This window comes from Chelonus insularis, unplaced genomic scaffold, assembly GCF_013357705.1.
Source record: "Chelonus insularis isolate UGA/USDA-ARS -01 unplaced genomic scaffold, ASM1335770v1 contig_3_pilon, whole genome shotgun sequence".
NCBI classification, from domain to species: domain Eukaryota; kingdom Metazoa; phylum Arthropoda; class Insecta; order Hymenoptera; family Braconidae; genus Chelonus; species Chelonus insularis.
Window position 1 is genome coordinate 2,904,518 of NW_023276556.1, and position 23,266 is coordinate 2,927,783.

The following is a 23,266-nucleotide window of genomic DNA, read 5'->3' on the forward strand; positions in this document are numbered from 1 at the left end:
AAATTATACAGTTGGTAACAGCGTATGTTAGTATAAGTAATGCCACACAAATGATAATAATAACAGAACTTCATATTTAAGCGACAAACCAATCTACGAAATTGTAATAATTTTAAATTAATGTAAACATTTGCATTCTTAATAGTTATCTCGTGCAAAAAAGTTTAGAAATGAGCATGTTTTTTTCTTTAGTATTTATCTTACTGAAGAAATGGATTGAAAGACTCATGCAAATATGTTTTTAATTTGCTCAGTACTGAAAAATAATATGAAGAATCACAAATAATTATTGAAAAATAAAATATTTTCATTTATTATAATTTGTTACTATATTGTAAAGTAGAAACATTTTAAACATTATATTTTCAATAATTGAACAATATTTTCAGACTTCAGTTAACGACCTGTTAAAACATTTTTCATAAAAATTAATTCACATGGTGCAGTACACTATTTTGGAATATTGTATTTAAACAGTTTTTAAAAAATGTCAATAATTATCACTTTTTAATTTTTTTCTTCGGCTTTTCTTCTGCACTACTTCCTTTTTTCCGTCTTGCATTGCCATTTATTCTTGTACAAAATACAACTGTTTGAGCCCAGCCTGCTAGAGGTCCCCAAGTAGTTCTGAGATGATTATTTACAAGTTGATAAATGGCTGGAGTAACTGAAGAAACTTTTTTTAAATCCGGTAAATAAGTCTCTCGTGCTACTTGATAAATATGTGTATCAACAGGAATAGCTTCTAGATGCCCCAAAGACATTAAACAGATGCAATCAGAAACTTTGGGTCCAACACCAGGTAAAATTTGAATCGCTTGTTTTGCTTTTTCGTATTCTGATCCTTGATCTTTATGAAGACTTTCCAACCATTTTCTTCCACCTAATTCGATCAGTTTTTTTGCAGTATTATGGATGTAAGGCGCACGATAGCCAAAACCTTCTGTCGTTAAAATATCTCGAACTTTATCAACAGCAAGACTCTCAATATTAGGAAAGTCGTAGTACCATTGATCATCTACTAAACAAATTTTTTCACCAAAGTGGCGACACATCTTTTCTACCATACTTGTGATCCTAGATATATTGTTATTTGCACTGCAAATGAATGAGAATGTATTTTCTACAACATCTTGATTTAAAATTCTTACTCCATTTACAATATTAGTAAATTTTTTAAAATTACTATCACAGTTTGACCAATTTTCGAGATTTTCCTTCAAAGATAGTTGGAGATTGAAGTACTTTATAAGTTCATTTTTGCAAGTAGCTATGTTCTTCAATTTTGAACTGTGAGCAGTAAAATATATAAACTGATCATCTTGATGTAGAGTCCAGACTTCTCCAGCAAAAACTCCTCGATATTTTTTTTCGTTTTCAATTTCAGTCCATCTAAAAAATGTTCATAAAATATTTTGAGGTTAAAAATCAGGGATATTCTTTTTACATCCAATTAAATAATTTACTAAATATTTTACTAACCTAAAGCTTTGGCCACTTTTTAAAGTTATTCGTAGATCTAATTCTCTTCTCTCACAAAGTATTTTACCTGTTAACTGTTTTTTTGGAGCCATTGTCTTTTTCGTATATGAACTATAAATATTTACAGTATTACTAGCTGATAAATAGAATTTAAATAGTGCATTTTTATACATCAAATATTGAAAACATCAAGTTTGTTCTCCTCGTTATTTAAAAATTATATTCATTTACTAAATTATGGATATTTACTAGAAACTTTATAAACAAATTATCCTTCAACCATCTTAAAAATTTCTTTATCTCTAAACTAATTCAATTTACGCGGCATATTTGAGAGGGCGTTGTTTGTCAAGTCTAGAGAGCATAGTTCTCGCTAATAATCAATAGCTGGCGTTACTTCATTCATCCTAATTTGATACTTGTTCAACAGCGACTCTGTTGCGTCTCTGCAGCTGGTGTGTGGAATGAAAAGGAACGCTAAAATTTAGAGACAAATAATTTTTAGTGACAAGTGTGCCTCATCAATTATTTTTATAATCTAATATTTACATTAATATTAATTATTACTTATTAAGCTGATCATAAAATAAAATATTGCAAAAAAATATTATAAATGAAATAACGGATAAAAGTTGAACTACATGCAGAAGTCCATAACCACATTGGATTTTTATTCTTTATTTTTTGCAAATTCATTTTTGAGTTTGCAAAGATAATAATGAAGAAAAGTTTAAAATAAATGTCAAAAATGAAAATATCTGTGCCAAATTGGGAATGATATATAAAAAATATATTGAAGAGATAAATCCTGTCTATTGAAAAATCATCGAATAGGACGCAAAAATGGAGTTGAAGTTACCTGAACAAGTGCATCATCAAGTTTGCAGACTTTGCGGACAATTTGAGAGTATTTACATCGATATTTTTGGAGAAGAAGGCACTAAAAGATTACTTGGATTAAAGATACATCATAAAATCAACATTTTGGTAAGTTTATGTTAGTAAATTTTCATTTAACTGATGTTAATTTGTAATGATGGTACTCAAACAAAGGGAAAGAGGGTTAGAAAGATGGCGATGCCGATGAAGACGCGTCGAAAAATTTAGCATCGACGCTGCACCATTTTTAATAGCTATTGTTATGCTTTTTTCTATTTTCTTTGCTTGCTATCAATAATTTAGTTTAAGGCTATTATTGCTATTATCTTGTTTTATTCTTTTTACTTGTTTTTCTTTGTGTTTGCTTGCTTTCTTTTCCTCTACTTGTTCTCCTTTTCTTAACTTTCATATACTTTAATTAATCAACGTTTTCATGTAAATAATGAGTTTATATAAAAACAAAATAACAAAATTAATTAGAGTACTTTTAAAAATTCATAAATAACTCGAATATCCTATTCAAGATTGCTTTATTTAACAAAAAATATGATAATCGAAAAGGTGAACCAGTTAAAAACTTGCTTAAGCCTATAAAACCTTGCAATAACGATTGGTGTATCTGTAATGGAGCGGTAGGGTTTTTAAATAAAACAGTGGGAGAAAGTAATGTTTACAGTCCCTTAATGTTGACGATAGCTCACTACATAATTAAAATTCTGATTATCAAGTTATTGTGTTTAAATCGTAGATAGATGAGACGGATCCTCTACCCAAGACGATCTGCGTTCAATGTCTGGGAAAACTCGAGTTTGTTTGTGACTTCCAAGAGGAGTGTCTTCGAACTCAACGACTGTTGCGTGATCAATATGATCTACCGCCTTTGCCAGACGTCGTAAGTTCATTTTTTTATTCGTTTAAATACTCTACCGCTCTTTTAAGATTTGACATAAATAAAGTCAATATTTCTAAGAATTTCTCTTAATTTTTTATATTATAAATAAATTTCTTATTTAAAAATTAAGAGAATATTTAAAAAATTGACTTAAATAAGGTTTTATAGATTACTGGTACATCTAATTCGATTTATCGTAGGATGAAGAAAATTCCCGAGAAATTTTGAAAGATGAAGAGTCATCACTACTTGCTCCACCACCTAGTACATCAACCAATAACAATAACACTAGTACTGATAAGAATCGTAATTCAACTGCGGATATTGAAAATGTGGATCCATCTCAGGATGAGAATATTAAAGATATCATTGAAAATCCAGAAAATACAAAGCCTAAGAGATCTACAAGAATTTCTCCACAGAATCGAGCTAAAAATAGTGACAAAGATGTTATCAATGAACATGAAGTTCAAGAAACTCCCAATAGAAGATGGTTAAGAAGTCGTAATACTACTGAATCGCGTTCGAAAGTTGAAAAAACACCAAAGTCTAAAAATTCTACTCTTGTTACTAATAAGATTACGTCTACGTCTTCACCAAAGGCTAATGAAGTTTCTATTGTCACTAGACTCCGTAGTCAAAATCAAAATCAGAGTAGGACGGTGGTGAATTCAGAAGTAGACAAAAATAGTGACTCTGTGCAGGATAAAGATGAAGAAAAGAAACGTATGATCCAAATTCCAACATCAGCTTTAAATAAAGTTTTAACTGCAGTATCAAGTTCACCAGATGTTGAAGTATCAGTTAAAGAATCAAAAAACCGGAATGGTGATATTGAAGATATAAGTTTTACTCTAGAATTGAGAAAGAAACAAGAATCTGAATCAGTTGTTACCGTACTGGCTAAAGTATTTCCTGATCAAGGCTCGTGTTTAGTTGGGTCGGAGATTATTGATTTGTTAGAAGACGATAATAATTCCGAGCTTAATAAATTAATCACTTCAATTGCGAAAGGAAAAGGTACAAAAGATAAAGACAGTGAAGCAATGAGGACTGTAGAGTTAGAAGAATTAGAAAAAAAATTATCAAGCATTAGTGACAGTGGAGGCGGAGATCTCGATGGAGTGGCTTCAAGAAATCCTGAAGAACTTTTTAGAATTGATGGAGAAGAAATTCGTGTTGATGATAATGTAGAATGTGCTACTGTTGGTGGCCAGAGTGGATATGCGTGTAAATTGTGTCGTAAATTTTATGAACGACGAGACAAATGTACTGTTCATGTTAAAACTCATCTTGGTATCAAACAATATGCTTGTACACTTTGTAGCGCTAAATTTGTATGTAAGTCTGATGTTATGAAACATATCAGATGCTCGCATACTAATCCAAGGCCAATGCAGTGTCCAAAGTGTCCAAAAAGATTTAGATCCAAATTTGATTTAACGGAACACGATAATGTTCATAAAGGAGTAAAACCTTATCAATGTTCTGATTGTGGACAAAGCTATCACCATAAAGTCTCATTGCAGATGCACGTAAAATCACATTTACCACCTCAAAATCTTGCTTGTGAATACTGTGGTAAAGTATTCCCTTTTCGAACACGATTGCTCAGTCACATTGGAAGTGTTCATTTGAAAAATCGACGAAATTTTCGTTGTCGTTTTTGCTATAATCTTTATTCAAGTTTATCTGTATTAAATGAACACATAAAAACAAGACATGCAACTACATATACTTGCGAGATTTGTTCTAAAACATTCAAAGTAGCGTCTAAATACAAAGCTCATGTTCTTCAACATTCAAATCCTAAACCATTTGTTTGTAATATTTGTAATAATAGATATGCATCTAAAGCTTTCCTCAATGAACATTTGCTTAAACATGAGGGATTGAGAAAACATGTGTGCCAAAAATGTGGAGCAAGTTTCGCTCAAGCAAGTCATTTAGCTGCTCATCGTCATGTTCATGGTGAAAAGACTCATGCGTGTCCGGAGTGTGGGAGAAAATTTAATAGACGTGATAATATGAAAGTTCATAGGAAGAGACACTTTGCTGAATCGGGGAGAATTGTAACGACTGACAAAACTCAACCAGGAGCACCTGATAGCTCCGTTCCGGCATCTCCAGACACTACAGATTCGAATGAAAAATAAATTATTCAATCATTATTACTGATTTTAACAGAACTAAATTTGTTTTTAATTTCTTATTTCTTAAAAAAAAAAAGACAACTTAAGATTTTTATGAGTTAAAAATAAACTATTAAATTTGATTATTATATCAGTTTATATTTTTTTTTAATTTCAATTATAGTTCACTTTTATATTTCTGTTAAAATTACTAATAATCATGTAATCATAATTCTTCCTTTTTTTTATGAAAAAAGTTTTTTGGTTAAAATTTACCTCTTGATATTATGAGTTGTTATCATGGAATTAAGCTCAAAATTGAAAGCGTAGTGTCAGGGCTTCCAAAATAATGAATTATTTTTGGCAAAATTAAATATTTTATATATCTTTATACAAATCTATATATCATGAAAATATTTCGATATAAAAATTAAATCATTAAAATTACTATTCATGTTAAATAATTTGTGAAAATTATATAGTTTTATATTTTTATGATATGAAAACGACAAATATCTAATAAATTATCGTTAGTTTGTACTGAAAGTACGAAAATGGTCAATCCATTTGTATTTATATAATATTGAAAAAAAGTTCATTAAAAAATACAAATGTATATTTTCTATTCACAAAGCTTTGTGCGATAAAGTGATACTATTGGAACAAGAGTGCCTTTCTATTAATGTCGATCGGACAGACAATCATAAATAAAATTTTTTTTAAAAATCTGTATTTTTACTGTCCATAGTCTTAAGACTGACGACATCTTATAAGTAAAGCAATAATTTTACACTTGTGTATTGAATTTCTGATAATTATAATGATAAGCTTGTACCATTGTACAATGTAAGTAGACATTAAATAAGTATAATAGATAATAAAGTATTCCATTTGGGAATAATTTATGCTATGAAACATTGAAGAATATTTAGCATTAGTTTTCTATCGTATAAAAAGTAAATAAATATGCTCATTTACCAATTCCATTATTTACATGAATAAAAACTACCATATTTTTCGAGCATTTGTGTGTATTTTTTTTCTACCTCTTATTGTTGTTTTTTACTTTCTTCTTTTCTATCTCAGTTTTTAAATAACTCTTTCTTTCTACTTTTAAATATTTTCATATTACTGATACAAATCAGTGAATTATCAATCGTATTGTTTTATAGTTTAATAAAATTATTCAGATTTTGAGAATGAAGATATGTGAATTATAAATGATTTGGCATAAAAATTTATTGTAGATTCAAGAAGATGATGACTTATCTCATATCATTTGTATGCGTTGCTGTGGAACTCTGGAATTTTTATGTGATTTTTATGAACAATGTCATCATACTCAAGAAGTGTTGAAAGAAAAGGTAACTTTTTATCGAAATTTTTTTTTTGATATAATTAATAAATAAATGTCATTTGAATATTTTAGAATGAAGAACTTCAGAAATCAAGTCCAACTGCAGATGAAAGTTCAAATTTTACAGAAGAAAATCCTAATAAAGATGATGATTCAAACAAAGAAAATGTAATTCCATCAAATGAAGCAGTTGATAATTCACGATCATCTTTAGATCACTCAGATCCTTTGAATATTTTAACTTCTTCTCCCAAACTTGCTGTCGATGAGAATGATAATCCATCAGAGAATCAGGTTTCAGAATCAGCACCTCGACGATCTCATGAAAATGTTCTTGTTGATATTACGGATCAACATCGTGAACGTCATAAGACCCCAATATCCCGAGGACTTTTTTCTACTGCCACTACTTCTACTCCTGCTACTACTAAAGGGTTTAAAAGAACTCGAAAAAGTCCACCTGGAATGAGAAAAATTCGAAAAATTGAGCAAAAAAAACTAACAGACATTTTCAAAGCACAAAACGTAAAAAATGAAAAAAACAATACAATTGAAGATAAGAGGGAAAATGAAGATATCGCTAAAAAACTAGAAGTACCTGCTACTACAAAACCTGAAAAAGAATTAACAGAATTTTCATGTAGAGAAGAAACGAATGAATTAATAGAGAGCCAAGAAGGTTTAACTAAATCTAATAAAAATTCAACCCCATTAACTACTGAAGGAGATGAAGGTGAAGAAAGCTTCACACTCCATCTATCTATCTCTTCGTTATCACCTTCAGTTCCTGTACCTTCCAAAGATGAAGCTCGTAAAAGTGTGGACAAATCACCGAATTGTTTAGTTAAAGATGAACTTAATAACGATAATAATTCTAAGTCGAATGCGAAACGTCGTAAGAGTTCGAGTTATGGAAAAATATCAGATTTGATAAGTCAAGAACAAAAAGAAGCCATTGAAAAATATTACATACTGGATATGTCAGTGGTTAACGAAGACACTGTTAAGAAGAACTACTATATCAACGAAAAGAAACAAATTATTTGTAAAGTCTGTAATGCTACTTATCCACGAGTAGATAAGTGTCACGTTCACATTTGGGGGCATTTAGAAATGAAACCTTATCGCTGTACTGCTTGTGATTTTGCCACAGTTACAGTGACAAACATTAGATGCCATATCAGAAAGAGTCATTTAAAAATAAAACCTTTTGAATGTAATCTCTGTAATAAACGCTTTGTTACTGCAGTATTGCTAGAAGAGCATATGAATACTCATACAGGTGCTAGACCTTACCAATGCAAAGATTGTAGTTTTTCTAGTGCTAGCCGACAGGTTTTGACTTACCATATTACCACACATAAAACTGTTAAGGTAAGATCATTATTATCATGTCAAGTTTTTAATTAAATTAGTTAACATATAGCATATTAATTAATATCTAATTCAATGTTAATTTTTTTGAAATTAACTTCAATTTGATGCTAAATTGTACTTCAGTAGTCATGCCAATTATTTTTAGATGGTTTTTTTTATTTGTTTATTTTTTTCCAGGATATTACATGTGATATTTGTCAGAAGAAATTCTATTCCAAAACACGCATGCGATCACACATGATAACACATAACAAAGATAAAGCTTTGATGTGTAAATATTGTTCACATCATTTTACAAGTAGTGAGGCTCTTCAACGACATTGCGATAAGATTCATTCAAAAGACTATGTATGCGAAACTTGTGGAAAACGCACGAAATCCAGAAAAGCTTTGCACAATCATTATAATGTAAGATAATATATTTTCAGTCACTGACCATTATTATGATTTATTTATATGACATTCGTTATTCTAATTGAAATTCATTTTCGATAGGTTCATTCCGAAGCTAAGTACAAATGTCCTATTTGTCCCAACGTATATAAAAGCAGTCATATTTTAAAAGAGCATTTATTGAAACATGAAGGTATTAGGAAGTACAAATGTGATGTATGTAATAAAGATTTTGCTCAACAATCGCATTTAGCTGCGCATAAAGCAGTTCACAGTGAAAAAAGGTATAGTTTTAAACTAAGAACTGCGAATAATTCGTGATGTTTTGTGAGGTAAAACTTATAAACAATGTCATTAAAATAAAAACATTTTTTATAGATACTTTTGTCCTGGATGTCAGCGAGGATTTAATCGCCACGATAACATGAAAATGCATACGAAACGGTGTGAAAGTTTTTTGACTAATCCAGAATTGAAAAGTTTGTTATCTCAACGACGAAATTCAAAATCTACGAGTTCTAATGAAGGTGATCCTGAGGATATTGATAATTCTAATAATAGTTTTAACAATAAGTCAAATAAGACTGAAGATTTTCATGACAAAATCCAAAAAGGTAGCTTCCGAATTGGTGAAGTTGACATTGTTCCTATATCAAACGTCCAAACACCAGTAAATATTTCTACACATAACAAAGTTACCGTTACTGAAAGTGTTATTGGACTAGAATGTTACTAATTTTTAACATTTAGAGATTTTTTAAAATATTTTACATAAAATAACTCTAGTGTATTCTTCCGAAAGTGCCCATAGTTCACCATAGTATTTTTTACCAATGATTATTGTATAATCGTTCCAAGACTGATACATTTTATACATTTTTATTTAAGAGTTTCAATCAAAGACTGTAACTTAAATCATAAAAATAACTAATAAAATATTTCATAATTTTTTAAAAATAAAAATGACTATTTTATTTTACTATTAATAATTTTAGAATAATTGAATAACTATTCATTAAAATTCATATACGTTGAAAAAGAAGGTAGTGGAAAATGAGAATTTCTTCGGCCAATGAAGTGAATGTGGGCCATAGTTAACTTTCTCTCATCACCAAATCATTATTGAACATAAATATCTACGTAGTATATATTCTAACTACATTGGATTTATTTTCTGGAATCCGCATCAGTTTAGCATCAACTTTCTTAAGAAAAAGAATTCGTAAAACGAAAATCATTTGTGATTATCAATATGAGTGACCAAAGTAGAAAGTTGCCAAAATATAAGATGTTGGATGATCAAAAGACCAAAGAAATGTTAAAGAAATTTAAAGGGGAAAGAACGGGATGGGTGTTAGTTGGAGAGAGAAACTATTTCTTCCCTTATCGATACATTGAACAAGGTGAAGGGTTTTACAATTTTAAAGCTAGACCTAGTGATACATGGGTGCTATCATATCCTCGATCTGGTAAGATATTATTAAATCAATCAATCAACAAAACAAAAAACTGTTCTTAAATTTAAATGTATGAGCTTTGAATTGTAAACATTATAAATAAACAAATAATTTTTTTTGAGGAACCACGTGGACTCAAGAACTTGTGTGGCTTTTGAGTAACAACCTTGACTTTGAAACTGCTCGAACTAAATATCTTGCTGATCGATTTCCCTTTCTTGAGTGAGATTTTTTATAATACGCATAGAAATTCTAATTATTTTTACGGTTTCGAATTCCTTGATTTATTATATGTTGTTAAATTTTGCTTTAAAGATTCAGCATGTTTAATCACCCAGCAGTAACCGAAGAGTTTTTAAAACTGAATGAAGGTGATCTAGAAAAGCAGAATCTTTGTAAAAAAATAGCACAATCAGGATACGAAGTTTTAAGTGATTTACCATCTCCAAGATTTATAAAATCTCATTTTCCTTTAAGTTTATTACCTGGAATCTTAGATGTTGGATGTAAAATTGTTTATGTTGCAAGAAATCCAAAGGATGTTGCGGTTTCATGGTATCACTTAAATAAAGCTATCAAGACTCAAGGATATCAAGGAACATTTGAAGAATTTTGGAATTATTTTCAAAATGATTTAAGTAAGGATTATTAAAAAATAAATAATATATTATCTTATAAGAAATAAAATCAGCTTTACAAATTGATATTAATAATTAGCTCCTTGGAGTCCTTATTGGGAACATCTAAAAGAAGCTTGGGCACAAAGAAATCATCCAAATTTTTTATTTATGTTTTACGAAGAAATGCAACAGGTATTTATTAATTTTTTATTAATAAAAATTGATTATTGATTTAAATCTCTGTTCTGTTTTTAGAATTTTTTTGAAGCGATTCAGAAAGTTTCAAAATTTTTAGGAAAATCATACAAAAAAAAAGATATACAAAATTTAATGGAATACCTTGATATAAAAAATTTTCGAAATAATCCAATGGTAAATTCATCGGAATTACGAGATTGTCATATCATAACAGCAGGAAGTTTTGTGAGAAATGGACAAAGTGGTGTTTGGAGTGACACTTTCACTTTAAAACTCGAGGCCAAAGCGGATGCTTGGATCAATGAGAATCTAAAAAATACTGATCTCATTTTTCCTTGTGTTAATAATAACAACACTTATCAGATAATTAAAAATTAATTGTTATTTTAAAACAATTGTAAAGTACAATTAGTTAATTTATCAATACACATATATTACATGTAATGTTTCGTATATACATAGCTTTATAACAAATTATTTTAGAAAAAAGTTTGTTTATTTAACATTGGTATTTACACGGTTTTAATTTAATACGTTCTTCAAATTTTTCTCTAGGTCTTTTTGTATTTTCTCTCTATCATTATTTGAAAATTTAATAATAATTTTTATCCTTACAGCTTTTCTAAAGGTAACAGATAATTCTTGTTCTGCATCCATTACAACTTTTTTTATTCTTTTACCTTTTAAGCCCATTACTAATCTTCCTATTCGATCTGAAGGAGGTTTAATAGCAATCACACCCAGAATGCTGTCATCGGGAAGATTTGAAAAATGCTCTATTTCTATTTTTAAATCATAAGGTATTTCATTGGGTAATTCATCCATTAATTTCGCCCGAACTGCACGTCGTATCAAAACTTGTGGTGGATCACTACAAATTTCGTTTTCTTGATAACTCCATTTCTTTCTTGGAATAGCCAGATTAAAAAAATACTCCTGAAACAAATCGAATTTTAGTTTTTGTTCATTATGATTGATTTCATGAGTGGGTCATTCAAAGACCAATTATTCTCATTTTTACAAATTTTACGAGTTAAAAAAGAAATTGTAGATAATCCTGATTGTAAAAAAATTAAAAAAATCTTACTCTTAAGTCATCAATTCCATCATCTTTTAATGCTGATATCATAAAATAGTCTGAGAAATCTGGAAAAGTTTTTTTTGTATTTTTAATACTTGTAATTATATTCAGTAATTCTTTTTTCTTCTTCAATTTATCAACTTTGTTTAATATCAATATTGTTTTCATTGTTGGTTCCAATTGTTCTAATGTTAGTTGAACCCGTTCGTTAATTTGTGCAGCATGAGAATTTGATGCATCTTGAACCAAGGCAGCACAATCAATGTGTTTTACAGATTTTTTAACATCCGAAATAAAAGTGGGTTGTAGTTCATATTTTTTTACGTCTTTCATGGTTACTATTCCTGGAGTATCAACAAAGATTAGCTGAATGTTATTCTCTGTTAATATAGCAGAAGACTTTTGTTCGGTAGTTTGAACCTTTGAAGATGTTGCACATACCTTTAGAAAATGAACGAAACTATAAATGTAAGAATTTGTTTAAGTTGATAAAAAATAAATTATTATACTTACAGGTCGACGAACAAGCCGATTAATCAGAGTACTTTTTCCAACATTTGGCAGACCAAAAATTGCAATTTTTAATGTTTTAAAACCATTTTCATCTGTTTGTTGTAAGTTTGACTTGTCATTGTATATTTGTTGTTTTAAAGCATTGTCAAATTGTAAAATTAGAGGAGGGTTTTCAACAAGTTTCGAATAAAAGCGTTTGAATAACGACACTTTTCGGAGTAATGTTTTCTCAAATATTATTAACATTATGATTATAATTTCAACTTATTATTCACTAATATTTATAATCTACAAAGTTTTACTTTCAAGCAAAGTTTATTATTATAATCAAATAAGAGGTTGGTTTCATTAAAAATGCTCTATTTTATGTTCTGATAACTTGAAGTTAAAAACTATTCACTCCGAAAATAGTGAATGATTTTTTAAGTTTCTAATGAATCTCATTTTTTCACTGATAATCAATTACTTAAATTATTCAATTTTTTTGTGAAATTTATCATTAATTAATTTGCCCGGTAGTATCATACTGTACCTGTTACATGTGTTTTTAATCGTAGTGTTTGATTGGTCAATTTTGCACCAATGGCGTAGGATTTTCCGCCATATTGATTATGCAAGAGACAACGAAAAATTTGCCATGATAAAACAAATTATAGATTAGGAACTCAAGATGTAAAATAAATATTTTTGCGGTCGGTAAATGTTTATGTGCATAAACCAGGCATCAACGAATTCAAGTGTATATTTTTATGATGACAACGAATGCTCCAATTTATTACATGTTGACAATTTTTACAGGAATAACTAAAAAAAAAATTATAACACTAAATTTTGTTTATTGAATGTAAAAATTTTTTGTCTTATAATAAGCATTTAAATAATTATTGGTTTATTTTGATATTAATGAAACATAAAAATGAAAATAGTGGGCTGTAATTTATTTATTCTAATATGAAATTACGAGTTATACAATTTTATTAAAAATTAATCATATTTTATTACATAGTAATATATATTAAAGCTATGCATAATTTTAATAAACGCAAATACCTAAAATAAATACAAGAAAATATTTTTGAAACATTTAAAAAAGCTACGTTTAAAAAATTACAAAATCTATATGTATAATATCCCCTGAATTTTTGTTGCAAACTTTTAATATAATTCTCTTTATTTTTATATATTATATTAAAAATATTAGTTCATTCGTTAACTAGTAAAATACTAGTTTCTTTGGAGTTAAAAAAATATTCATTTAATAGTCATTTACAGACTTTTTTCGATCTGCTTGTATTTCATAAACATTAAAGCTATTGCCATTATTTTTTCGTGATTACTTTCATATTATTCAATTAGAATTGCTTGCAGTGCAGTAAAAATGGTGTTTTATAAAATATTTTGGTATATAAATTACAGTATAGTTTATAATGATGGAAAATTTATATTCATAAAATAATAATATATGCAACAACTTTCTCCGTGAGACGTCATAATATACGCTTGCAAAAGAATTTGAATTGCAAAACAATAATGAAATGTGTAAGTTTGTGGATGGCATCATTAAGGTTCATACTGTCCCAGGTACTGTTTACAAGCTGGACAATAATGTTTCTTTGCCAAACAAGTATCCATACAATAAGGGCACGGAGCACATGGCCAGCATCTACAATAAAAAATGGTATCAAAATATTAGCTAATTTATGAACAGGAAATTTTTAGTATTCAAAATACTCTAGGATATATTAATTATCTTTTACAGATATAAAAATATAAGACCAGTAGTTACAATTGTTCTATATAATAAAAAAGGCTTTTGAAAGGTGCTTTTTTTCAAATTTAATAGCCACATTTAAAATAAATGAACCTTTCTATGATCATTTTATTCTAATTTTTGTTTTTCAATTGAGAATAATTTGTGTTAATTACCACTCAAAATTAACATCAGTATCATATTATACTGTCATTATTTATTTATCTGAAGAAAATTAATTTTCAAAATAATAAAAACAAATGGGCCACCTTAACAATTTTTCTATTATAGCTAGATTCATAGCTTTATTATTTATTGATATATTTATATAGATTCTTGGTAAATGAACGGTCGTTCACACAAATGATATCCAGACACGTCAGAGATTTTCTTTCCTAGAATCGGACGTGTATGAATACCAACTATGAATTACGTTAGAGGTCGTGTTAATACTCATTGCACATTCTGATGTAATACATAATGTTTCCTGGTTAATACTGAACAAGGTAATAATCCTTGATTTTAATTGCTGTTGATAATATTTAGTTTCAACTTAATTGGAGTTGAAAGTATTTTTTTTTTTCTAGTAAAAATGGCAAATAAGTTTTAAAGCGATATTTGTTCTTACCCAAGAATGCAGAGTAAAAGAGCAAAAAGATGAGTTTTTGTATTAGGTTCAGTATCAACCCTCGTAGAAATGCTAGCTTGGCAGTGAGGACATGTCATTCGCATTGGATCTGGTCCGAAAGTACTTGCTGTTTGTTGAACAAATACAACACCTGGAATCATTTATTCAATATTAAAAATTGATTGAAAATATTACAGAAAAAAAATTATCAAATAAATACACCATCATCATGTTATTAAACATTACCTGGTGCTGGAGGCATTCCAGGAGGTGGTGGTCCGGGTGAATAAGGAGGAGGAGGAGCAAATCCTGGTGGTGGTGGTTGTTGATAAGCAGGCCCTTTAGGATCCATGATTTCAAAGTTTAATTACACAACCTGTAACATAATAACAACTTTTATTATCTAACAATATTATCAAAATCTTCTTTAGAAAAGATATTTACAGGCTTAAAATATATTCAACAAATAAGATATTGTCAATAGTTTTTTATGATTCTTCTTATTGTACATATAGTTATCAAATAGCTGAAAAATTTCTAAATAAACAGAAGTTTATATTCTTTTGAAAAGCAAATAAGTTAGAAATGAAATTTACAAAGTAAAAAAGAATCTTGATGAATATTTTATTTTCAATGGTAGAAAATCATCAAGTACATCAGTCAATTAAATTTTAAAGTAATTATACTCTAATTGCAAAAAATTTGCACTGTTAACAGAATATATTTTAAGAGTCTGACTTATCATTACTCAGATGTACTGACATTTTATCATTATGACTCAAGTATCGCTGATATATAAGCAAGCATATCAATCCAAGAATAATATGGCCTTGACAATATTATTCATCGGTTTCATCGCTATTAATCGGAGCAAGTCCAGAGAATACGTAGTGTATTCAAATTAATTTTATCGAATTCTGTAATTCTAGTAATACTTCTTAGGTATGTCAACAATAAATAAATTAATGAAGAATGTTACAGAATATACGAAAGTAAGTTTCAGTTTGCTTATCTTTATAAAAATTTACAACATGGATACATATATTACAAACACAAACTTTATCTTCACACTTGCATCAAACAGACTACCTCTATAATTAAAATAAAAATGAGTACAATGTATAAAAATTTATAAATGATAGTTAAAAATTTTTTTCATACCAGTATAATCATTTTTTTAAATTGATTATTAATAATATTGAAGTTAAAAAAAAAAACCACAATCTTCTATAAACCATTGTAACTAATTTTTTTTTTTTTTAAATAATACTTTAGTATACAAGCTGATGGTCAGGAATAAGTAAAACTTATTATCTAGTTATTGAGTTCATGATAATTATCAATGAATTGTTAAAGATTTTTTTATACTTTTAAAAGATAAAAGATATGATATAAAATATATTTTTTATTATGACAATAGTTATGTTATCATATACACTAATGAAAAAGTCAATCTTCGGAAGTAGAACATGTACGTCAAGAAATTTTTTGTGAATTTATCACGATAATAAACAAAGATTACAATGACTCATCATTCAAAATATTAAACATTAAATAATGTCCATCATAATGGCTGTAATCATTGACGATAATTTCAAAATATAAACTTATTAGACATTTAAAAAATTCGACCTTGTCAATTGGTTATGTATTTTATGGTTGTTTGGATTAATTTTATGGAGGAAAAAAAACATCTCGTTATGTTAAAAAATCAATTTGTACGCTTATAGAATGAGCTGATAACAATTGAGATAAGTATTAAGTACTGTGAAATGAATACTTTTTGCTATGACCGATATTTATTTGCCTTTGTGATACTATTTGTCATTTCTACGAAATTTTTATCTTTACTTTTTGATGATATCATTACTTTAAGGTTCATGACAAAAAATTGACGTATTTATCAGAGAAATGAGTAATAAGTAAAAAAAAAAGAACTCCAAAATGTCAACTCAAACAACAATAATTTATATAAAGGTTACATAGTAAAAAATGGTTCTCTAGTTTTTAGCATATGTAAATCAGTATGAAATTAACATGAGAAAATAATTCTATTATACTGTATGTGTACAGTATGTATAAAACTCGATAACAGAAAAAAAAATATTGAAAGGAATTTACCAAGCGATCGATTTTTATAACATGCTATGCATGCGACACAAGTTACAGCAACGACAGGATATAATAACTGTAGTTTTTTATATTTAGCGAAAAATAAATCTGAACTTGTAGTCATCAATGATAACTTTTTATGAAGCAGCAAAAGCTGATATATCTTTTGAAAAATTTTAAAAAAAGATATTGAGAGAATTTACAATATTTTTTATTCATACAAAAAGAGTATTATTGCGTTCTGAATTTTACTTCCCACATACTCATGATATCTTGAATCAATTGATAAGATTTAGCGAATAATTCTCATGTATAAAAAATTTTATTTCTGATTTAAACTTTCTTAGGATCTTTTTTTTTACTTTAGAAATAATTACAACATCATATATTACTGACGTAAATGACAATCATATTCTTGAAAATTACTCTTTCAATTAATTTTGACGTAAACAATAACATGTGTAGTAATCATAATTAGCGTTAGAATGAAAATTCATTGTACAGTTATTGAAATTATTTTTGAAGGTCATCGAATTCGAAATTATTTTGAATAGTTTTAAGTGGTTCTCAACTCCATTATTATTTAGCCAAAAGAATTTAGCTTTCAAAGTCTAGTTAATAGCTTCAACAGTTGAATACAGCCCTGATATTTTATATTCTAATTTTAAAACGCAGTCATTGATATCCCAATCATGGCAACAGGTCTTAAAAACGCGCTTTTGTCATTGACAATTCCATATGTATCGAAAAACGTGACAAGTTTAGTACTCAGTTAAAAGAATAATAATAAAAAAAAATTGTTCGAAGAAGGATGATAAAATGTGGTGAGTTAATTAATCAGTCTAGCCAAAGTCTAGACGTTATGCAAATTTTTTGTCTTTTTTACTTTAATTTCCACTAATTTTAATAGTTTTAATATATTGTTTAAACTCTATAAAATATTTTGTTATTAGTAGTCAAGTAAAATCGATAAATATGTCAGTTTTGAAGTACTTTAGAAAATTTTTCTATGTGTTGTAATCATAAACTTATTTGCGACGTATGAAGTTTCGACCAACCTTTAATCCTTGATATTCAAGCAAGTATCGTATTGACGATTTTCACTTTATTTCTCACTCGCGTGTTGCTTTCGTTATAATGCGTGCTATGCTACGTTTTAGTAGAACACTTGTACTGACTAGAACTCCCCGAAGCTTGGAGATGATCATTCAAGATTGTTAGCAGTGGGGGGTCATGTACGTAAGTTTAAACGTACGTCGAACAATCGTCCGTGCGAGAAGAAGGGAGACAGCTGCAAGCTCCGTTCCACCATTCCGTCTTTTTTGTAGCTCACTGATGTGTACTTTTTTTAATTCATTAATAGAATTAAATATATTAACATTACTTTATACATTTTGAGAACGACATATATATATATATATAAAGAGACATTAGTGATGATAAAAGTTTATTTTAATATATTCTCAATTATTTCTAATGTAAGTAATATTTATAGGACACTCGTAGTGATAGTAATAATGAAAACGGAATATTAAAAAATTTTTTAAATAAGAACAAATTATTTGATGATTAAGGTAAACAATACTTTTTTATCATACGACAAAATTTTTATTTATTAGATAACATTCAATAGTCTAGTTAAATATTTTTTATAAAGATGTCAATGATATTTCAAATTATGTAGATAAAAAGTATTTTTACAAAATATCCGAAAAATATTTTCAACATTGGCACTAATGTTTAAAATAGATCGCACTTTGATTTAAACAAATAAACTTTTCAATTTATCTCTTATTGACATTATTTTACAAGAAAAAATTATTTTTATACAAATTGAGTCACTCGTTGTGCTCAAATCACTTAAAATTAATTAAGTGGTATATACGGTTTTAAAAATTCAAAAAATAACGTTACATATATAATAACATGATTATGTTAATGATATTATTAGCAGGTAACGAGATGCTTTGTTGAGCTGTTAAAAAATGAGTGAATATAGTAATGTCAAGATAGTAAAAACAAGTAAGAATTAGGCACAATGATTTAAGATGTACAATATAATAAATAACAAAGATCGTAGCAAAAGTGATCGGAATATAAGGCAACTCGGCTAACTATCTAATATTTACACGAATTTTTCGTATTATCAAAATATAGTACGATCTTCTTATTCTTCTCGTGTATATTTTTCTTTTCTTCATTAAAAGAAAAACATCACAAAATTTTTTTCATGCTAAAATTTTTATAAAAAATTCTTCAAGGAAATCACACTTCATCCGCCGCTAGATAATCCCTATCTACAGATGGAGCATTATTTTCATTTCTTTCCTCTTCTTCCTTCATTTGAAGTCTCACTGCTGATTCCAATACTCGAATTCTCGTTTCATGTTTAATAATTAGTGCTTTTAGTTTTCTAATTTCATCTCTCAACTCTTTAATGACATCCTCCTATAAATGAGAAAATTTATTAACTTCAATTCCTTTATTCATACATTTTTTTATCTTAGTTGTTACTTACAGAAACTCCGCTATTTTGTGATGAATTTTGAGCTGCATTAGCTCCAACTTTGGTACTTTTGCCAAGAACATTAGCTTTTTTGGTGACTTTTAATTCATTTTTCGATGTGGAAGGTTGATAACCATCTCTCAAAGATATAGAAATCGGTTCAGCATCAGTACCAGCAGCCCACTCTTCAGCTGATATAGCCGCAGTATCTCCTGGTGTATCAGGATATAAGTCTTCTTGGAAGAGTTCAGACTAAAAATAATTATTAACGATAAGTTATCGTTATCACAGTTTGTCATACGCTATTGATCAATTTTAGTAACAAGAAAATTAATTTTTAAAAAAATGTAGAAACAAACCTTTCGAGGAACTGTCATAGATATGACTTGACAGAAACCAGAATTATTTAAACGATAAAACCGTGCAATTTCACAACTGTTAACGTCACAGCCACGTTTTGGCATCATTCCAATTCCTCTTTGAGGGTCAGGTGTTTGGAAGGTATTGATGTAGTGAACAAAGGGTGGTTCAGGCGTTATCTCGAAGTACCGTATCACTGAGTCTCCTTTACCACAAAGATATACAAGACTTGTATCTGGATCATATAAAGGAAACATTACTCCATTACTTGAATCTAATTCCACCATAACGATTGGCTCTCCAAGCATATCGGGGGCCCTTAATGAATACTGCCGATCTGATGTTTTACTGAAGCCCGTTGTGAAAATAAGGCCACCTCTATATCAAATAAATTTAATTATTTAGCAAAGTTAAATAATCCATTAATTTATTTTTATAAAAAAGTAAATTAAATATTTACCTGAGGAAAATAGCCCGTGTTGCTTTACTTCCTTCGTGGGCAATTGCTTCTTCTAATATATCCCCAGTTCTAGGATCTAAAATACGGATTTTTTTATCTTTACAGGTTGTAACAAGCTTGGAACCATCCCAATTCCAACATGCAGAATAAACAACATCTGGATGACAGTTCATTTTCACTAGTGCTTCTCCAGTTCCAACATTCCAGATGACAACGAGATTATCGGAACCAGCAGTAAGTAGAACATTGAGAGCTGTTGGATGCCATAATACTAGACCAACTCTTCTTTGATGTAATTGAAGATCCACAACAGGTTCCGTAAGCGTGCGTGATATTCCTCCGTCAGGAATTTGCCATACTTTAACGACACAATCCTCAGAACCTGAGGCAATGACATTGTCATTATGTGGGCACCATGCAATATCTAAGACAGGACCTTTGTGGCCACCAACCAATGGATGGTCGGCGGATATCCTGCCTACCTGATAAAGAAAGATATTTAAATTGTAAAGAATATTTTTTAATAGTATAAATAATTATAGAAATTTCGAATTAACACTGATAATAATAATAAAATAATTATTACTTATTGAATATAAAATTTAGCATATTTAGAATAAATAAAAAAAAACTCATCCTGCTAGAATTAATAGAACTGAAAATTTTTCAAGTATATTCCGTATTAATTTATTTTAAATAATTATTGTTTCATTTAAAATATGAATTTTATATATTTCAAGAGTTTATATTGAAAGATCATAATAAACATTATTAAGATGTTAGAAAGGCTGACAAAGACTGGACTTCAATTATTAATACTTATTATTTCGGCATGATTCATCACTGATACATCTACTTCATTATGTGAACTTCATGAACAACTCATTGAATAGTCTTTTTGAATAGAGATCAAAATCTAAAATTATTTTATTTAATGAGAATAATAAATTATTTAATTACACCAATTTCACATGAAAATATATCATAATTGAATAGTTACAATTAATTTTACTGAGTTGAGTATTATTAATAAAAAATCATGAAAAGACAATATAGAATTTAATTATCAATAAATGAATAATAACACTTTTTGTCACAGTGATTGAACGGTTAGAGTACTAAATTAGCATACATCAAATCATAAATTTAATTTTGTAATAATAAAAATTTATAAGGAAATTACCTTATTATGAGGTAAAACGATGAAAGCACCACCTCCTGCGGATTCAACGATGATCGCAAGGAACTTTGGATTGACAGCGCAAAAGGTGGAGTCCCAGGAAGACTTGGAAACTCTGATGTTGTCGTAGCATTGCTCTCGTTTAAGTGATGTTCCGTAAACGTGGCGGAACTTACTGCTGCGCACCACACGAAAAGACATACCTGTACCTGGAGTATCAACAATTAATGATAAAAAGATAAAAAATTGAAAATAATAAAATGAAAAATATGATGAAAAAACTAAGAATCGAAGGAGTCGTGCATTTATACACGATGAATATGGGAAGCGATGGATTTAACCTCAAAATTTCACTCACGTCCCGCAGGAATATCCAAATATTTACGCCGGCTACTAAACTACAATCATTATTGTTACAATAAATAATCGTTACGTAGCCACTTCGGGCGTGGGCGTCGCGTAGATCATCCCCCGAAACTTTTTATAAATAGATTCCCCACCCTTCGGATGCCAAACGAACACGACTAAAATCTGAATATTTTCGAATCAACCAAGATTCCAATGCAACCCGTAATAGCGCCAGAGAGAGTTAACATGAATGTCGTATATATCACACCGATGTTGCCAATTGTCTATGTTCCTTTATCGTTAAGATCACAAGCCCTTTGATATTTTTATGCTAATTATTATTATTCGTTTTTAATTATTAAAGTTAAATTAAAAAATAAAAAAAACTCCAAAACCGCGAGTAATAGTTATAAAATGTTTCTACTCCGTTTTCACGTCCAATACAAACTATTATACTAAATTTTATCTTTTGATTTATTTTTCTGAAATCAATCAATCATTTTTAATTTGATTTCATGATGAAATTTGATTAAAAAAATACTCCAAGTTTTAAAAATAACCTACAAAGTGACTAAGTTAATTTTTCTCTAAACATGCATGATAATTTTAATATGATATATAAATTTTTTTAATATTATAATTTTTTATAATTCATTTATTTAATTATCATTTTCTATTTAAATATCAATAATTCTTTAAAAATTATGAAATTAACCTCAAAAAATTTTTTTATTGCCTAATAAGTAGGACAATCTTTTGGAGGCTTGTACTAACACGGTAAAATTACATTTATTCTTCTCACGCATGAAATTGGATACCAGAGTAGGAAATTAATGAATTGCATTGATTTATTACTGATAAAATCTAATTCGATCTTATTTATGTACGTTATTATTGAATTATATTAAAAGCATCAAATTTATTAAATTCAATTATTTTGACAATTAACATATTCTTTTATGTATGATTCAACGCCAATTAAGAAACTTCACGTTAGATAAAGTCATAGGAAACTTACCGATAGCCAAACAAAAACAACTCGAAGGTCTACCAAGTATATTTCCTTTTGAAGGAGCTTTGTTTTTAAATTACTCAATCACAATTTATTTAAAAATATATTTAAAAAAATAATCCATTCATGGGTGTAATTAAAGATTTAATTTAATCAAAACTTCAATTACTTCCAATCGTTATTCTACGTGTTTCATGCATCTCGTATTTTTGGTAACTAAAAGTCGCAACGCACGGCCGATTTATAATTTTAAACGCACGCATTCGTTGACTTACAAAGCTCTCTCTAGAGCTCTAATAACGTGGTGAATACTTTGGAGAAACACCGAGTGGTGGCGTAAATGCAAGCGGAAAACCGGAAACCCTAGAGAAACACCTTATTTGGCAATGGACACCCTGAAGAAGAGGCCAACCCTCAAGATATCCTAAAATATTGACTTTTACTTTATTCCTTTAAAACTGATCATTTTGTTTCAATAATTAATATAAAAATTCCGTATTCATTATTTATGTTTTATCGATAAATTTTC

General features: G+C 28.6%; 6 protein-coding genes and 1 long non-coding RNA gene across 10 annotated transcripts; 3 read left to right on the plus strand and 4 right to left on the minus strand.

Annotated features, from left to right (window-relative positions):
- Window positions 1-330: 330 nt before the first annotated feature.
- Window positions 331-1,771, minus strand: Ogg1 (8-oxoguanine DNA glycosylase). The gene is made up of 2 exons (XM_035086327.1): window positions 1,483-1,771; window positions 331-1,392 (listed from the first exon to the last, which is right to left on the minus strand). Exons 1-2 carry the CDS (start codon window positions 1,653-1,655, stop codon window positions 501-503), a joined length of 1,065 nt encoding a protein of 354 aa, XP_034942218.1. The 5' UTR covers window positions 1,656-1,771; the 3' UTR covers window positions 331-500.
- A 129-nt stretch (window positions 1,772-1,900) lies between these two features.
- On the plus strand, window positions 1,901-9,390 carry LOC118068309 (uncharacterized). Its single transcript, XM_035085610.1, has 8 exons — window positions 1,901-2,469; window positions 3,110-3,253; window positions 3,454-5,406; window positions 6,633-6,749; window positions 6,815-8,116; window positions 8,297-8,527; window positions 8,615-8,796; window positions 8,891-9,390. Exons 1-8 carry the CDS (start codon window positions 2,326-2,328, stop codon window positions 9,246-9,248), a joined length of 4,431 nt encoding a protein of 1,476 aa, XP_034941501.1. The 5' UTR covers window positions 1,901-2,325; the 3' UTR covers window positions 9,249-9,390.
- A 310-nt stretch (window positions 9,391-9,700) lies between these two features.
- Window positions 9,701-11,204, plus strand: LOC118068701 (sulfotransferase 1E1-like). Its single transcript, XM_035086328.1, has 5 exons — window positions 9,701-9,981; window positions 10,092-10,191; window positions 10,285-10,607; window positions 10,687-10,781; window positions 10,845-11,204. Exons 1-5 carry the CDS (start codon window positions 9,765-9,767, stop codon window positions 11,163-11,165), a joined length of 1,056 nt encoding a protein of 351 aa, XP_034942219.1. The 5' UTR covers window positions 9,701-9,764; the 3' UTR covers window positions 11,166-11,204.
- Window positions 11,152-12,932, minus strand: LOC118068699 (GTPase Era). The gene is made up of 3 exons (XM_035086326.1): window positions 12,382-12,932; window positions 11,875-12,309; window positions 11,152-11,723 (listed from the first exon to the last, which is right to left on the minus strand). The coding sequence occupies exons 1-3, from the start codon at window positions 12,625-12,627 to the stop codon at window positions 11,310-11,312; spliced, it is 1,095 nt and encodes a 364-aa protein (XP_034942217.1). The 5' UTR covers window positions 12,628-12,932; the 3' UTR covers window positions 11,152-11,309.
- Window positions 12,933-13,640: 708 nt separating this feature from the next.
- Window positions 13,641-18,079, minus strand: LOC118068349 (lipopolysaccharide-induced tumor necrosis factor-alpha factor homolog). The gene is made up of 4 exons (XM_035085681.1): window positions 17,930-18,079; window positions 15,006-15,135; window positions 14,760-14,910; window positions 13,641-14,044 (listed from the first exon to the last, which is right to left on the minus strand). The coding sequence occupies exons 2-4, from the start codon at window positions 15,109-15,111 to the stop codon at window positions 13,942-13,944; spliced, it is 360 nt and encodes a 119-aa protein (XP_034941572.1). The 5' UTR covers window positions 15,112-15,135; window positions 17,930-18,079; the 3' UTR covers window positions 13,641-13,941.
- On the plus strand, window positions 17,462-20,641 carry LOC118068350 (uncharacterized). Its single transcript, XR_004690501.1, has 3 exons — window positions 17,462-17,695; window positions 20,303-20,431; window positions 20,500-20,641. It is a non-coding gene; the product is annotated as an uncharacterized lncRNA (long non-coding RNA).
- Window positions 18,583-23,044, minus strand: coro (protein coronin). Of its 4 annotated transcripts, none has more exons than XM_035085678.1 (6): window positions 22,744-23,044; window positions 21,381-21,586; window positions 20,198-20,679; window positions 19,737-20,115; window positions 19,390-19,629; window positions 19,137-19,319 (listed from the first exon to the last, which is right to left on the minus strand). In XM_035085678.1, the coding sequence occupies exons 2-6, from the start codon at window positions 21,576-21,578 to the stop codon at window positions 19,137-19,139; spliced, it is 1,482 nt and encodes a 493-aa protein (XP_034941569.1). In that variant the 5' UTR covers window positions 21,579-21,586; window positions 22,744-23,044. The 4 variants fall into 4 exon arrangements, with proteins under 4 accessions (XP_034941571.1, XP_034941569.1, XP_034941570.1 ...); XM_035085679.1 differs by lacking the exon at window positions 22,744-23,044 and adding an exon at window positions 21,719-21,992; XM_035085677.1 differs by lacking the exon at window positions 22,744-23,044 and adding an exon at window positions 21,736-21,990.
- Between the last annotated feature and the right edge of the window lie 222 nt (window positions 23,045-23,266).

Bases quoted from the DNA above. Each gene is read 5' to 3' on its own strand.
- Ogg1 (XM_035086327.1), bottom strand. From the start codon at position 1,655: ATGTATAAAAATGCACTATTTAAATTCTATTTATCAGCTAGTAATACT. The intron at 1,393-1,482 runs GTTAGTAAAATA...AACATTTTTTAG, and splicing joins AAAAGTGGCCAAAGCTTTAG to ATGGACTGAAATTGAAAACG.
- LOC118068309 (XM_035085610.1), top strand. From the start codon at position 2,326: ATGGAGTTGAAGTTACCTGAACAAGTGCATCATCAAGTTTGCAGACTT. The intron at 2,470-3,109 runs GTAAGTTTATGT...TTTAAATCGTAG, and splicing joins ATCATAAAATCAACATTTTG to ATAGATGAGACGGATCCTCT. The intron at 6,750-6,814 runs GTAACTTTTTAT...TGAATATTTTAG, and splicing joins AAGAAGTGTTGAAAGAAAAG to AATGAAGAACTTCAGAAATC.
- LOC118068701 (XM_035086328.1), top strand. From the start codon at position 9,765: ATGAGTGACCAAAGTAGAAAGTTGCCAAAATATAAGATGTTGGATGAT. The intron at 9,982-10,091 runs GTAAGATATTAT...ATTTTTTTTGAG, and splicing joins GCTATCATATCCTCGATCTG to GAACCACGTGGACTCAAGAA. The intron at 10,608-10,686 runs GTAAGGATTATT...ATTAATAATTAG, and splicing joins TTATTTTCAAAATGATTTAA to CTCCTTGGAGTCCTTATTGG.
- LOC118068699 (XM_035086326.1), bottom strand. From the start codon at position 12,627: ATGTTAATAATATTTGAGAAAACATTACTCCGAAAAGTGTCGTTATTC. The intron at 12,310-12,381 runs GTAAGTATAATA...CATTTTCTAAAG, and splicing joins ATCGGCTTGTTCGTCGACCT to GTATGTGCAACATCTTCAAA. The intron at 11,724-11,874 runs GTAAGATTTTTT...GATTTGTTTCAG, and splicing joins ATGGAATTGATGACTTAAGA to GAGTATTTTTTTAATCTGGC.
- LOC118068349 (XM_035085681.1), bottom strand. From the start codon at position 15,111: ATGGATCCTAAAGGGCCTGCTTATCAACAACCACCACCACCAGGATTT. The intron at 14,911-15,005 runs GTAATGTTTAAT...AAATGATTCCAG, and splicing joins TGGAATGCCTCCAGCACCAG to GTGTTGTATTTGTTCAACAA. The intron at 14,045-14,759 runs GTAAGAACAAAT...TTTTTATTGTAG, and splicing joins CTTTTACTCTGCATTCTTGG to ATGCTGGCCATGTGCTCCGT.
- coro (XM_035085680.1), bottom strand. From the start codon at position 21,578: ATGTCTTTTCGTGTGGTGCGCAGCAGTAAGTTCCGCCACGTTTACGGA. The intron at 20,116-20,197 runs GTAAATATTTAA...TATTTGATATAG, and splicing joins ACACGGGCTATTTTCCTCAG to AGGTGGCCTTATTTTCACAA. The intron at 19,630-19,736 runs GTTTGTTTCTAC...AATTATTTTTAG, and splicing joins CTATGACAGTTCCTCGAAAG to TCTGAACTCTTCCAAGAAGA.